We start from the raw sequence: 16,659 nt of genomic DNA, 5'->3' as shown, positions 1-16,659 counted from the left end.
ATGATCGATAGCACACACATTTGTGTTGTTCTCTCATTCACGGATCTTCTGGTTGAAAATGACAGAAATTCAAGTGCAGTTAAAGTAGGGGGAAAGGGTTTTATTTGTTCACTTAGAGCCCAAAGGGCCCGCATCTCAGCTGGATTATATATATATTATCAGAGATCCCCTCTCCCCTGTCTGCTCTGATGTCTTTGGGGACTGCATTCTCTTTCAGACTTTCTCCACCTTCTGGAACAATTGCCCTTGGCAGTTTCGGGCTCATCTGATCCCAACAACACACAATTCCTGCAGTGACAATGTACTCTCTCCCTGACTCCCAGTATTAAATGTTTTCAAAAAACCCTGACTGTCCTATCCAAGTGTATGTCAGGGATGGAGGTGGGATGGTCCCTCTAAGAAGATAACAAACAGGTATAGGGAAAGGAGATAGCAGGTGAGCTAGACTCTGGGGATGCCATCCAGGATCCTGAGCTTCTTGCTAAGATGTGATGTGGGCATGAAAAGAGGACAAATGTCTAAACCAATTACATAGAGAAGGTTTCAGATGCAGGATGGAAGATATGCTGCTACAAATACATATTTTCATATTGTCAGTTGAACAATACAATGATGGCAGAACATGCCCTGTGAGTGCCTGGAGGCTTGCTCATAGAGCTCCTTTCTAGCTGTAATTTCTGTAAACCCAAGATAACCAAGGAGGATTTCATCAGACAGACACACAGCAAATAACAAGTACTTCAATGTGCAAAGTAATATTTATTGAATTAATGTGACAATTTGTTCTTAACATAATCAAGAATGTGGAAATTGTAATGATTCTCAAAGCATTTCATACTCATGTAAACATAGCTGTGCTCAGGTATGAAGGCAAACTCAAAGCAAAACAAAAGCAAAGAAAAACACTACGTTATCTGGCAGCATTCATGTGCCAACAATTACTTTTTGTGACATGAGGCTTTAGATGACTGAGTTCACAACCTAAATTATGCCACCATGTACATGCTCCTGGCCACAATCATGGGCTCATCCTTCTCGTCACCCTCCCAAAGTACAAGAGCATAAAAAAAAAAAAAGCTACTAAACCACAAAAAGAAATAAAAATTGAATAATTGAAAAATAGGAGTAAAAAAAAATCAATGTTTTCTGAGCATACAGGGCAGTAGGGCCAACACTTCAGATATTGATTGGATTTTTGGATGTTATATTTCGGAGCATCTTTCATGATGATTGCAAATGTTCTCTCATACATGTCTTTTTGCTAGCAGATAAGTTCAGTGAGCTACAGAAAGATTTAACCCAGGCAAAGCTGGTTGGTCACTTTCCGAGGCCTGGGCCACCTGATCTTTGCTCAGGAGAGGCACTAGAGTTCGCAGGGGTTTTGGCTTTTTTTTATAATCTCAGACACAACTTAAGCATCCACCATGTGCCTTTAGCTTCAAGCCAAGTTTCCTATGTGGACTCCAACTGTCCTCGACCAAACGGTCATTCTAACAGAAAGGGACCCCTTTGCTTGAATGGCTGAGTTATCAGTGTGGTCTCTATGTTTCTCCTGTCCTTGATGCTGATAAATATATGCTTCATTTTGACAATGCAGGTATATTCTAAGGCAATATTAAAAACAAAACCAGAAAGCATAATCTTACTAAGATTATGTGTGAGGGGAAATTGTATTGTGGAGATTTCTGTCAATATCTAATGTTATTGTTGAAAATCTTAATTGGAGATTAATTCGGAGCCATGAAAGATTATTTATAAAATGTTGGTTCGCTATGTAGAAATATCTTGTAAGAAATAAAAATAGAAATGTACAGAAATATATTCATTCACATAAAATATTAAATCAGTGTATCTGTGGCAAAAGCAAAAAATATTGATGCAGGATTGTTTACAATGCTTTAAAATTATTGTAACGTTTTATTAAATGCCTGTTATTCCTTGATTTTTATTTTGCAATTTTAACAGAAAAAAAGATTATTGTTAGGTTGTTATATTCAGAAACAAGCTTCTCTGTTTTATAGAAGATATTTATCTTAACATCTTATTTTATTGAGGCAGGGTCTCCTTATGTAGCCCTGGTTAGACTGGAAGTCTCTGTGTAGACCAGGCTGGTCTCAAAGCCGGGGTCTGCCTGCCTCTGCCTCTCCAAGCTGGGATTAAAGACAGGTGCCATCACACTCTCTTTATTGTTTATATCTTCTTTAAATTCTAATTTTGAATCTGTTAAAATTTACTTTATAACTGAAACAGAAAAGGAAGTATTGACAAGAAACCCTTGGAAGGTGTTGGTAGACATTGCTCTAAGAAAACAGAAACAGAAGGTCAGCAAGCTGTTGCAGGCAGAAGCAATCCCATCCTCAGTGCGCCTTTGGTTTCCACACTGCAGGGTGCCTCAGACCAGCTCATGGAATCTGAACACATCTCTGCTCACTTCTCGGGCTTTTTCTGCCTAACATGGGCTGATATATTTCAGCCACTAGGCAGTAACCAGAACGAGGTGTCAGACTTTTTATTTGAACAGTTCTCTGAGTCCCTTCATAGGCCTTTTGCTCCTACACAAGGGGAGAAATCACATGATAAATGGTTTCTAGTGAGTCATTGATTTGCTTTTTCTTTGTTAAAATCAGTGAGTTGCATGTGATTACTGTAGATCTTCACATAAAGCCTTCTTCCCCAAAGCTCTGGGCCATAACCAGGTAAAGATACTCAAGGCTAAGGATGGAGGGAGTCATGGCTCCCTCATTTCCAAGCATGTGGGCTCTGAGTGAGGAAATGGCATGGACTCGCAGGGGTGATGAAGGAGGTAAAGCTGGCCCAAGGGAGGGAGGGAAGGGGGGGGGATGAGGAAAGAGAGTCAAGACAGAGAAGAAGAGGGCAGACCTCACTTCTTTTTCCTGTTTCTGCCTGTCATGGATGGCTTCTTGTCTCCTGCTGAGCTAACCCACTTTTGTATTTGAACCAGTTTGAGTATTGTTTTTCTTCCTTCCAACTAAATGAGCCCTGAGTTAGATGGATACAGAAAAGGGATATTCTGTTCACCATAGAACCTAAATAAAGGTACTGGTAATGGACTTTCTAATATAAACTACCACTGCAAGAGAGGGAGTGGGGACAGGAGCAAGGACTGGCGGGGGGGGGGGGACTGTTAACAGGGATGTCAAACAACACAAACAAACAAACAACAAACAAACAAACAAACCCCAGAAGACCGTGGTTCAAAAGCTCCTGAAATAAATAGGGAGGGTAAAACTAACAGAGATAAACAATAACAGACAAATGAAATGAAATGTTAACTTTCAGATATGTGAGAGCATCTAAGGAAGCTAGCTGAGTATCTGAAAGGTTACACGTATACTACATACACACCACACACAGGAATGCAAGCACACATGAATCCTGATGCTGATACAGGCACTGATTGCTTCTCAGCGAAGATGAAAGAATAAAAAGACAGGGAAATATCTGGAGACATACATCAAAGAGACAGGTCATGGGATATGATCAAAATGTTAGTTAAGGAAACAAAAGACACAGACATCTATTCATCTGAACTCACCTTTTCTAGTGAATCATCAATTAAGAAAACTCGGTATACTAAGTCATAGTAATTTTCCATAGATGTGTTTTTTCCATTTTGGTTTCTATATGGCAGTTCTGGGGCACGGAGAAGCACCAGCAATGATGCATTAACTTGGATTGTAGTCACAACTGGAGGGTCTAGCTTGGCTGGAGAAGGAATAAGCAATTTTGATAAGGCATTCAAAACAGTTAAATGTTATAAATTGACACTGTGCATCATGAAAAATCATGTGTTCAGAAATTGTCAAAAGTCATTACGAAGATAGTTTTCCTTCTATTTGCAAAAGACTGGTAAAATTCTGTTTCAATATTGAGAGAACATCTGCCAATCATTTTGCTTACATTATGATTTCATTAGAAAATTAAGTATAAACATTTCATAGAGTAAGATCTTGGAACAAGAAAGCTATTATCCAATTTCAAAGAAGCTTTAAAACCATTTGAAGACTTGAATCTAATAAATTAACTCAATAGGATTATGTTGTATATTATGGGAATGGCTAGGTAAGAAGAAAATTTTTGGTTCATGCATTTTGTTGCTAATACATAGGTTATTATTAATAAAGAAAGAGGATAACATTGTTATTTTAACTGATTTAGATTCACTAAATTTTTGAAGTGGGGACTTTCTTGCTTGGAATTCTTTGTAATTTCTACTTTGTAGACTCACATCTTTTATAATTCTTGAAAGTTATCATAGATAGACAGATAGATAGACACATGCCCTACCCACATAGATATAGAGCTCTGTATGTAATTTTTGTTCAGTAATTTTGATTCAGTACCTGCTAAATTTCCTTATTCTTATTGCCATATATATTAGCTTCTCTTATTTTTAAATTTTTCTTCAGGATGACATATTGGATTTTTTTTTTCAGACCTGTTTCCAGTCTGTGAGTTTATTCTTCTATTGTAAGTGACTGGAAATTGTATACACAATTTTTGTTTCAGAGATTCTTATATTTTGTAAGCTCTATTTAAACTTCTAAGTGTTTGGTAGAGCTAAGATTTTGCTTTGTTTGATTTTTTTTTTTTCCAAGACAGGGTTTCTCTGTGGCTTTGGAGGCTGTCCTGGAACTAGCTCTTGTAGACTAGGCTGGTCTTGAACTCACTGAGATCTGCCTGCTTTGCCTCCCGAATGCTGGGACTAAAGGTGTGGGCCATTACCACCTGGCAAGAGCTAAGTTTTTAATACATGCCCCCTCCACTCTGGCTGCATATTTTGTGACCACTTTCAAACATCTTGAATTTTTATCTGATTATTTGCAGAGGAAGGCTTTTCCCTGGGTTTAGGCTTTAAGAGATTAGGAATTTAATCTTGCTTGTATATTTCATGCTCCAAATTCTCCTGACTAGAGTGTTATGAGTAGGTTTTCCTGCCAGCCTGGTTCCAGAACCATGCCAGCCCCAAATAACACACAGAGATGCTGTATTAGATATAAAGCTGTTGACCGTTTACTAGCGTTTTTTAATTGACTAGGTCTGTTTTAAATGTTAACCCATTTTTACCAATATAAGTATATTTACATGGTCTAATCTTACTGAAGAGAGGGCCTAGAGTTTTACCCTGTTAGTCCTACATCTTGAAAACTCCACCCTACTTCCTCCTCTCTCCTCCCTGTCTCCTAGTCCTGCCTCTCTTACCTTCCTATTGGCCAACAGTGCTTTATTCATTAACCGATACAAGAAACATATTTACAGAATGGCATCTCCCATCATCTCCTCTTTTCTGACTAAAATAAAAAGGGTTTTAACCTTAACAGAGAGACCCCTTGCCATTTTGTGTATATGTGGAGAAAAGTCCTGTTTAGTTTTGTGGAACATTATCATATAATATATGTTTAATTTTTCCTAGACAAAAAATTAACATTATTATCACCTTTGGCATCTCCAAATACCCTTTCTTTAGTGTGACACTGTGCTTATAAAATACTATTGTGTATTTTTTCCACACTAGAATATTTATACAGTGTTTGTCTCTTGTGGCCCAAGCAATGATTACAGAAATAGCCTCACGATTGTGAGCGTCCAGGGCCTGTTTTTTGAATGTCTTAATTCATCATCTTGGATTCTTATTGTTTACCACTATTGCTAATTTTAAACACCAGTGTTCTTAACCTTCTGTGGGAGTGTGCACAGACTTAGAAACACCTGTTGACATTACTAAGACTCTCTACAACTCTCTTTTCTTCTCGCATTTACTGTGCAGGAATTGAAAGCAAGGATTCCATGGTCTACTTGAGCTAGATCCCCAGCCCTGACACTCCTGGCCTGGAAATATTGTCTCCCTGTGGTGTTTGTGAACACACCAGATTGTCAATCTCTCTCTTCCTGTCTCTTTGGCTATTTGATACAAGTCTGAAGTTCTTCCTGCTGGGTTATCTTTTGGTGAAACACCCTTAATGCCTAGTCTCACAAAACAGTACCTGTCACTTAGTACACTTTTCCTATTTAAATTTATCAATGTTCATTTTAGTATTTGCAAATGACTCACAGATTTTTGTCTTTAACAGAAGTTGTCCTGAGCTTTGAGTACTGGATCTGTACAGCTATTTCATGTGGGTGATGCATCTTCAATTCAACATAATTAAAATTGAACTCACATTCTTAATTACCCAGCTTGCCACAAAACTGCTCCTTTCCCATGAAATTATATCAAAAAAATAATCTCTGGTCCAGCTAAGTAGCTGTACCAGAGATAGACATGTTCTTCCCTCTCAGTATATCCAATCTATCACCATGTCCATCCAGTGTTATATTTTCTATAGTCCTTTGCATGATCCTTATTCAAGCCACAGTTCATATCCTGTAGCCTATCACTTCCTCTTCCTGCTGCATGTTGTATGTACTCTTCATAATCTGTTTCCACCAACATAGCCCAACTGATCTTTACAAACACAAGCCTGATAATGCAGTCTCCTGGGAAATCTAATGATCCAATCAAAATTACATCTTGTGAGGCTTGGGTACTGCTTGGTGCTCTAGTGCGTATCATGCTATACACTATATTGGGTTTAATTCCCAGTGTCACAAAACACAAGTTTTAAAATACATTTCTTTTTCTGGATGAAGTCATAATGCCTTAGGAGAAAATTCTCACAACTAGCTCCCTTTCCAGTCTGTGCCACTGCATGTCTGGGTACACTGTGCCAGCTGCTTTTCAGTCCCTAACAGATGTTCTGCTTCCTCTTGGACGAGGGCCTTTGCAATTGCCTTTCCCTTGGCCTGGGATGTTCTTGTCCTCCTTCATCCGGCTGTAAGCCATTTCCAAAGTCCACATGATCCTAGTATCGCATAGCTGAGGTCTTACCAAGCACTGGATGACAATGTTAACATAACCATCTTCCTTATTAAGTACTTTGTTTCTAGATAGGTCTCAGTGAACTGTGACGAGATGCTTCTCAGAGCTGGTCTTGGGAGTGCCAATGCATACAGGTGGCTCATTAGCTGGCACAACAGGCTCTAGGAACATACTGTCCTCAGATCCTAGAAACCTGTTTTTCAAAACAGGATGTTTGCACACCCTCTGAAGTTGGGGGAGAAGAGGGCCAAGATGGAAGCAATCAGGCAGAGGAGGGGGTGGGACTTCTCCCAAGGGCTCCAGGTGGTCCATCTTAACTCTTTTAGATACTGGGTTTCTCTTCTGCCTGGAGAGCTTTGAACAGGCCTCTCAAGGCTTTTCTTTTGTGAGAAGGGGTCCTATAGAGAAAACCTAAGCCTTGTTAACTTGATGCCATCCTTACATAAGTAGGACAGCCAAAGCCTCTACTGTTCTGACCCAGTATCTTTGGCTGTTCTTATCTGATGGGTCAGTCTTTGATAAATATTTGAACTTGATCCCATTTCTAGGCTTAAATATAATAAATGACCCAATGTTACAAACCAGCTCAGTCATTCAGACTCCTCCTTTACCTCAGTTAGTGAACTGTCTATGGAGTGTCTTGTTCTCGAGTTTCAAGTTATGCCCAGAAAAGATGTTGGGGGGAAAGTTGGTTTGTTAATTTCTTCTGCTCATCTCCTAAATAAAAAAACTCGAGATAATAAATAGCCTTTCTCCTGAATTCTATTGTATCTAGCCTTTTGAACCCAAGTCACTAAATTTAAATCTAACTGGACATTGCATCACTTAGAAGAAGTAGACAAATGAGCCCCTAAACTCCTCAGACCAGGAAACATCAGACAGATGTTAGTCAGAAGAAAGTTCATGTCTTGAGACATGATCTCACAAATACTGGTAGCAAGGTTAGCTATCAGTCTGCTGGACTTACAGTATTAGTACTTAGAACTAAGAATCTTTTTATGGGGCTAGAGAGAAAGTTCAATAGTCAAGAGCACTGACTTCTCTTCTAGAGGTCCTGAGTTCTATTCCCACCAATCACACGGTGGCTCACAACCATCTGTAGTAGGATCAGACACTCTCTTCTGGCATAAAAAGTTTTACATGCAGCTAAATCACTCATACATAAAATAAATAAATAAATTTTTTAAAAATTACAAATGTTGGTGAAGGCAATCAGTGTTTACATAGACTGTAAATAAGAAGGACAGGGTATGTGAAGTGACAAAGCTTTGGGATAAAGAGAGAAATAATTGTTGTTTCTGAGTGTGTTGGGGTTAATAGATGAAAGGTTTCTGCATAAGCAGGGTACTAGAGCTTTGGCTAACATGTGCCCCAGATTTCCAGGGCTATCAAAAGAGCAGACTGAAAGCGAGTGGCCTGTGTAGTTCTGAGGATTCCATCAAGATGACAGTGTGGGACTCAGCACAGCACAGGATCTGGCCAAGCACCCAGAAGCTGTTCAGAGGCAGAAAAGGAAAGGTAAGTGACTGGCTTAAACTCACTTTCCCACCACGGGGTGAAGCGGGGTGTCATGCTCCAGGCAGAGTAGCTCCCGGCCCAGGCGGTCATCACCCTCCCATAGTATGGCTCGTACAGGTCTAAGGTTTCATTGGTCAGGTCACAAAAGAGCGCTGTGGTCCCCCAGCAGTCCGTCTTATTTTTCCATTCTCTCTGTCCATACCTAAAGAAAGGAAAACACAAACATGGGAGTTTCTTCTCTCCCTTCTGAGGACTCCAGTTTTCCCAGTGTATTCATCTTTCTACAGGTTGATACCTTATGCTATCAAGAATGTATAGAAGTTCTTTCATGTTAACCAAGGCGTCAGCTTGCTGAACGATAAATTGAACTTTGAAGCCTCTGTCTCGCTAACATAAGGGTTTATTTCATTTTCTATGTATCACTGTGTCTTCTTCTGTTGTGTGGACCAGCTTCCATTTTAAGTATTCCATCCATGTCCTTACATCTCCTGAGGCCTCAGCTTTATGATTCTTCCCCCTTCCGCTTCTCATCAGCTTGCTGTTGGGTTATAAGGCCGATTCTGAGAAGTTGCTACTACACGCCCTGTTAAATGATGCTTACTGAATGAACACACATGGCTCTGCTCTTTATTGACAATTGAGTGGAAGTTGCACTGAGGGTTCCTTAGGGAGCTCTGGTACTTAAGACTGGCAGAAATGGGGTGAAGCAAAACAAAAACCTGAGCCCATGGGGCAGTGTGACAACCAAAGGGAAGACTAACATCTTCCTTTTCTATCACTCACAAATCAGACCATAGAATGTGGCAAGCAGGAGGTGAAGGAGGAGAAAGGAAGGTCCCTGGTTGAAGGACTTACTTTGTATCCATATAATGAGCAATGTTGCTGGTCCCTACACTCCATAGTCTACATAGTCTTCACGGTGTCAGGATTAAAACAGAAGCCACAACACAAAGCAGCACAATTTGATGAGTTTGGACCATCATTTATCGATGACACATTGTCTTTGTTGGAAAATACATTTGTGATTGAGTTTGCCTATTTCCTTTGCTATAAGATTTTGTGTTTGTTCTGTTCAAACAAGTGGAGATGTCATTAATTATGAACCACACAAACAAATAATAGTTCTCAAAATTATACACATGCCTTGTGCTGTTGAAATTACTACAGGGAGGGGAATTGTCCCAAATACTCTGAGATCTGAATTTCATGTAAACTTAAAGAATTAGGGATTAAAGTTCTGTGGAGCCTCAAGTTGAATCTTCACTTCATGGTAGGACAGTTTCAAATTCTCTTATTGCTTTGGCCATAGACAGGCTCATCTTGGAGCCATTTATATTATCTGTGAGGTCCTTATTTCCTACGTACCACAAGCTTCTCCAGCTGGGTCCAAACTGAGAAACTTTTACTGAAAAGATAATACATTTTATAGAGGGAAATTAAAGAAAAACCTCTGGGATATTCTCTTTAGAAACTAATTCATAGGAAAATCTGAGCAAGGAACCCCTCCAACTGAAGGGACACAGATGGATTTATGGGTCAAGAGGCATTATTCTAATAAACAAATACATTAAAAGAGGTGTCATTCTGGCTCATATCTCACCTGTTTCCCTGAATTTCTACTCTAGACCCATGACAGCTAAGCTACAGTTGCTCTTGCCTTTTTCTTAGCCAAGTTCCCTAACTAGGAGAAAGAGAGTCTCAAAATCCCTATGGAATGTATAAGTTGGATACCGGCCACGCTCCAATCAGGACTATCCCTCTGCGTTGACAAAGGAACAGAGTTGATTACATCCGAGTTTTGGCATTGATCCCGCAAAACAAGCATGAATATCTGATGAGAAGAGCATGCTGCTGCATGTCCTAGTGTGTACATGATCACAGACGTCATTAATACTTACAAAGAATTTGCTAGGGAGTAAATCTACCCCCACACAGACTTATACTTCCATGTTTGCCTCAAGTTCAACCACCAGCAGCTTTGTCTTAATTGAGTGTTTGCGCTGGGCTGAGCAAGTGGCTGCCAACACTCATTGACACATTGCTGGGAATGTGTGAAGCTGAAGGACTCCCTAGAGCTGAAGCATCTGTTTGAAAGACTGCACACATTATTTTACCTTTGAGTCACCAGACAACCTATCCTCACTCCTGCTTCTTCTCAACCTTCCTAGAACTCCTCAAAAAATCAAAAACAGCAAAACCCAAAGGTCTTCAGCTCCTCACACTCTGTTGCATTCCAGAATGTATTTCTATATTCTTCTCTGCCAACTGAATATACTTACTTTTTGTACTGCACGAAGTAGACACTGTCGTTGCCAGTGAGGGAACTTCCTGGCTGCCAGCGCAAAATGTTGTGGAAGTTTCTGGATTGAAACTGGACCTTCTGAGGCTTCAGAGATCCATGGGCTGGCTGAGTTTCTAAAGGGGCAAGAAGGACAGCATGATATTACTGTGATCTCTACTGTTGTGAGCAGCAGAATGTTTTCATATTCTCTGCATCAGGAGCCCCTGGGGAGTCACTCTGAGGAAGTGGTGACAGAGTTACAAATCAACATTTTTGATTCTTCAGTGTGATGATTAAGTTCTCTGACACTGAACTACACCCTGAGTCTAAGGTAAAATTGCAAAAGGATGTGTTTTATACTAGAAAATAAAAGGTAATGATCCATCCCTCCCCCAGCACTCCCCAGTGGGTAAAGGAACTAAAACTCATGGGAAGAATGTAGTCTCTAGTTTATTCCCAAATAGTGATGGGATGTAATGACTGTGATAAAAGACCCATTGCCTGTCTACTTGCTGCAAATACTCAAGTAGAGTTGTTCAGATTCACTGACCCACACTAGTGGGGGGAATTACCCAAGACCTGTTGTGGGCTTTGGCGAGGGTGTAAAGTCACAGGCAGAAGAGGGCAAGACTTTGCATGGCAGGATTATTTGTGTTTCTTCTTCAAATCACATGACAAGGATGACCTACATTTACCTTCATTTAATCTTGCAGAGGCAAGAGAGCTAAAACAAGATTTACTTCAGGGCCCAAAGTTTCTGGCAAAGGAGAAAAGGATGGTTTCCTTGGGTATTTTTTCTTACCCACTGGCTACTCCTGACATTGTTTTGTGTTTTTTGTTTGTTTGTTTTGTTTTTGTATATGCTCTGAAGGCCTCCTGCCGTGCATGGACTTGGAAAAGGTTCATTCTTGTAGTTTATTTTGTGCACCCAAATCACTACCTGCTTAATCCTATTTAGCACATAAAAATTATCAGGATATGGCAGGCACAGTTTCTTAAAGACCCACCCAGACTTGGCTTGCTAACCTGAAGATGGTTGGCTCCTTGCCCCCTATCTCTTTTGTCTTTGGACTTGTTTTGGATTTTTCTAACAGCTTGACTGTCACCCCTCCTCCTCAGTAACAACTCACAGTGCAAAAAGCACTGGGGGGGGCTCTTCCTGTCATCTGCTCATTAAGCATGCCCAGATCCTCCATGCTAAAGACACCACTGAAGTCTTCCTCTTATGGTCTAGAGCCTTGTAGAAGTGAAGGAATCTGCCCAGGAGCAGGTGTTAAAGCTCATTTTGTTCCCAGGCTGACTCAACAGCCTGCTTCTTACTACTGAAAACTAAAAGCAAAGCCCTGAGTGAGTGGAGCTGATGGTGGAGGCAGAATGATACAATAATAATAATAAGCCTTTGCCTCCTTCAATTTCTTCCTTCTTGACTCTTATTAGTGGACAGATAGAAATATTAATAAGAAGCTATGCTCATTCTTTTCAAGTTATCCCAAGACAACTATGTAAGAAAGAAACTATTATTACAGCATTTGCATGTATGGATACAGGCACAACAAAGTTACACATCATGCCCAAGGTTACATGTGTGCTAAAGTAGGGAAGCAAGGTCATTTTGCTAGCCCTTGAATTCTGGCCAAATGAGTCCTTGCCATCAAGGACAAGAGGAATAGCTTACTCTGGTTCCCATATTTCTGTCAAATAGGGGCTGGGCTCCCTTTAATGTACTCACAGAACAACTACAAAGTTGTGGGCACTTACTTAAGCCACTTAAGTGAGAGTCCCCATCTGTTGTGGCTTTGGGACTCCAGGGGCCTTTCTGAGCAATTTGCCTTGATAAACTGCTCTTGAAGAATCCTCTGCAAACACCATTTGCTTCTGGTCTCTGTTCAGTGGGGGAGGCATCTCTAAGCACTCAGCTTGTACACTAACTCTAAGTCTCCACAGCAACCCCCAATCTTCATTCCACAGATGAGAAAAGTCTTGTATTGGATATTAGGTAAAATGCCTGTTTCTTTAGGTAACAAATGGCAGGTGAAATCTTGATTCTGACTATGTGGCTTAGGGTATTCTGTCTTGTGCTCATAATAACTTAATGAGAGAGAGAGAGAGAGAGAGAGAGAGAGAGAGAGAGAGAGAAGAATAGAGAGGGAGAGGTTGAAACTATGAAACTGCTTTCTACCATGAAGGGGCTTCTCTGTCCTGAACTCAGGTACCTGTGGCGCTACTCAGTCAGGATGCAGAGAGCAACTATCCCCCATGTCTGCTGGGACCATTTGGTGACCTTACAGAGTCCAGAAAATCATTCAAGCCATTCCTAATCTTGTCTTGATCAGACTCACAGCTGGCCAATTAAAAAGAAGTAATAAAGCACTTACCTGTTGCACTGATCAGGAAGGACATGATGAGGAAGCCTAGAAAGTAATATTTCGGCATCATGGTTGCAACCAATGTTCCTTTCAGTGTGGAGCTTGCTAAGAAGAGGGAACTGTAAAAATCCACACATGGACCGTCACTTCCGTGGGCTCAACCAATGGCAAATGTTTCCTTAAAAGAAATTTAGGTTGTTACATTATTTTACCACTAAAGATTAGAAATCTCTTATAAACACACACACACACACACACACACACACACACACACACACACACCAGTTTGATAGCAGGGTGGGACAGGAATTATGCAAGGTGAGTTGAATGAATCTTGAGGGGATTTGGCTCTAGGAGTCAGGATGGTTTCTGGGGATCAGGAGGATGTCAGAGTAATTTGCTTGGCAGTTGTATCTGCCCCAGCCCCTGGCAGCTGTTCAAAGAGTTGTAGGCAATTTTTTTTGGATAGCTTCTCAGTTCGGCTCCCTGTTATTTATGCCCCAGGCCGCTTGACGCTGACTCCCCACACAGCCCCAAGCTATATATACTGTTAGCTTTTTCTTCTCCAAGGTGGCCTTGAGTCCCTTTCAATGAATGTCTCTCCTTTCCCATTTCCATCCCCACAGTTTCCAGCAATTAGTCTCAAGGACGATCATCAAAGTCAAACCAAATGATGCCTGAAGACAGTGACCATGGAAGACCACCAGTATGAGCTGTATCAAATCTGCTTTGTAGTTCCTGTGAAACCAGATCAAGCCAGCTCATCTGCTCATTGTCAAAGCTTCCTTATATTGCTCTACCAAAACATTTCCCATGTTTTTAAAGGCATTAAAAATTATGCATATAAGCACAACAAAGTCATAGTTTTATTTATTTATTTATTTGTTTATTTATTTCTACTTCGAAGAGACTTGAGGGGAAAAGAGGAAATGCCCTGACTTCTTTTTCATTGTATATGAATGGAAAAAAGAGAAACAAGAAGAAAGGATATGACTGCTGCTAGGTATGATAGAGGAGGTTTATTACAGATACATGAGAGAGCATAACCAGAGGCAGGGACTTCTGGAAGAGTCCAAAGTGGACACGATCCTGAGCCATGGGGGGAGAGGGGCGAGGAAAAGAAGAGGGGACAGTAGGGAACCGGGTGCAGCAGCCAGCAGGCCCAAAGTGGCCTAGAGAGTGGGTAACAAAATGGTTGGATTATGTAGGGAAGGACAGCCCAAGCCTCTGGGATGGAGAGTTCAGGGGAGGGGCCAGGGTATGCCAGCCAGGAAGGCCCTGGAACAGGTAAGACCTGGAGGCCTACAGGGAGAACCTGGCAGGCAGATCCACTTTGATATGTTAAATAGGCATGCCAGCCATTTGTCCTGGGTTTGAAACCTAACCTAGGCTTTTGTTGATAATGAGTAAAAAAAGGGCGATGCAATCTTCTTTATGAGTATCTCCTGTTGACATTGGGACTTTAGTTTTGAAGCAGGGTGGGAGAGGAAAGCCAGAATGTTGGCCAAGACTGGAAAGAGCAGGCTGCTTCACTGCTGTCCTGTGCACCAAGGGGAGTGATCCTTTTAAACATGAGATTAGAACAGTTCCCTCAGAAGATGCCAACAGTCCCATCTCAATCAGAATAAAAATCAAAAATCTTACACTCACTGAGTTGACTCTTACCTCTAAATTCATCTCCTGCACATTCTCCACTTTACCTATAGCTCTCCAGACTTCACAGCCTTTTTGACATTTAACATGAATGTATTCTTGAATGAATTCCTGAAAATTTGTGCCTGCTTAAGTATTGCCTCAACAGTGGCTTCCCATCTGCTCGCCCCAAATAGCAGCCCTTCTCCCTCTCAGCTAGCTGTCCTCATTATCCACTTTGCTTACCATCATTGCCCAGGGTAAGCTTTACGTTATTCCAACTACGTTATTCCTTATCAGATCATGAGTTTGAACACTTGGTGCCTGTCAAGCCCAAAGGGAATTTCAGTCCCCCATTCTGGTGGTTAGACAAAAGCAAGCATTCCTTAGGAACTTGGAAAGCTGGTTTCCCTTCAGCAAAAGAACCAGTTCCCTGTGGTCACTGTGGTCACTATTAGCATACCAAGGCACATGCTGGCCTCCAGTCCCTGCAGTGTCACAGTATTTGTTGCAGAGTCCATGCTACCTTCTGCCTACCCTCCTTCCTTAAGCTTCCCCAGCTCAGCCTACCCTCCTTCCATAAGCGTCCCCAGCTGGGGACCTTCCCTCCTTCCATAAGCGTCCCCAGCTCGGGACCTTCCCTCCTTCCATAAGCGTCCCCAGCTCGGGACCTTCCCTCCTTCCATAAGCGTCCCCAGCTCGGGACCTTCCCTCCCCACAGCTGTGTCTTTCTTCTAACCCTGCTGTCTTGGGCTATGCTCTCCCAGGTTTCTCTTGGCCCCTTCTTGGTCCTCTCTTCACCTGGACTCTTCCAGACATATGCACAATAAAACCTTCTCTTTAACTGTATCTTGGAGTGTCATGTCTTCAGTTTATATAGTTCTCAGCTGGTGTCACCTTTTTTTTTTTTTGGAAGGGGGAGGTTGTATGATCTTAGGAGGTGGGAGGTTCCGGGAGGTGGACCTTGAGGTTTTTAAATTGCCCCCTCTACTTCTCCTAACTCTGCTTCCCAACTGCTATGACTAGTGGTTTTCTCTTCTTCCCACTGAGCTTTCCATGGGATGTAGCCCCTCAATCTGTAAGCCAGAACAATTTCTCCCTATATTGCTTCTTGTCAGGTATTTGGTCACACAAACACAAAAAGTAACTAATACAGGAAGTTGGTAGTAAGAGTGCTAAGGACACTGGCAGAATTCAGGACTGGACTTGTGGTTATCTTCCTCTTCTGCAGCTTACCTTTTCAGAAGCAGCCTTTCCCGGACCTGGTGCTCACTGTTTTCAGCTAGGCTGGCTGCTTGGTGAGAGCTAGGAACCCTCGTGCCTCCTACTTTGGGGTTGCAGGCACGTGCAGTCATGCCTAGCTTTTTATATGGGTGTTGAGGATCTGAACGCAGGGAGTCACCCATGTCCTGCACCACACCCATGCAGCAATCTTTCTAGCCAGGAGTTGCATCTCTACCATCTTAGTGATTTCAGTAATTCCTGTAAAACAGAAACTGTGGGCACCCACTTTTCAAGCATTCTCTTTCTGTACAACACTTCTCAAGGCTCCCTCCCTCCCTCCTTGCACAGGGAAAGTTGCCTTGACCCGCCATGGTCTAGTGAGACCTGCTTTTCTTTCTGAACTACTGGAACAGGCTTTTACTCGTGCTACTTACTACACACATGCCCCATTCTATAATGGCTTTTAGATTTTACATGTATGAATGTTTTGCCTGTACGTGTGTCTGTCTGTCTGTATACCATGTCTGTGTCTGGTGCCAATGGGGGTCAGAAGCAGGTGCTGGATTCCCTGGAACTGGAATTGTGGATGTTTGAGAATTGAATCCTGGTCCTCTGTAACAAGATCAGCAAGCTCTCTCAACCACTGAGCACCCTTCCACCCTCTGACCCACTTTAAAAGCAGGGATTATTTTTAGAATTACTTTAGAATTCTATAGAAAATAATTCTATAACATTCATGCAAGTAATATATAAAATAT

The 16,659-nt window shown here is 41.5% G+C and overlaps 1 protein-coding gene across 1 annotated transcript; it reads right to left on the bottom strand.

Moving 5' to 3' along the window:
• Positions 1–754: 754 nt before the first annotated feature.
• Positions 755–16,101, bottom strand: Il22ra2 (interleukin 22 receptor subunit alpha 2). The gene is made up of 6 exons (XM_051175303.1): positions 15,914–16,101; positions 13,055–13,164; positions 10,678–10,813; positions 8,422–8,600; positions 3,557–3,726; positions 755–2,552 (listed from the first exon to the last, which is right to left on the bottom strand). The coding sequence occupies exons 1-6, from the start codon at positions 16,099–16,101 to the stop codon at positions 2,403–2,405; spliced, it is 933 nt and encodes a 310-aa protein (XP_051031260.1). The 3' UTR covers positions 755–2,402.
• Positions 16,102–16,659: the final 558 nt, after the last annotated feature.

This window comes from Phodopus roborovskii, unplaced genomic scaffold (genome assembly GCF_943737965.1).
Source record: "Phodopus roborovskii unplaced genomic scaffold, PHOROB, whole genome shotgun sequence".
NCBI lineage: Eukaryota > Metazoa > Chordata > Mammalia > Rodentia > Cricetidae > Phodopus > Phodopus roborovskii.
This window is presented reverse-complemented; position numbering and strand designations above follow the sequence as displayed.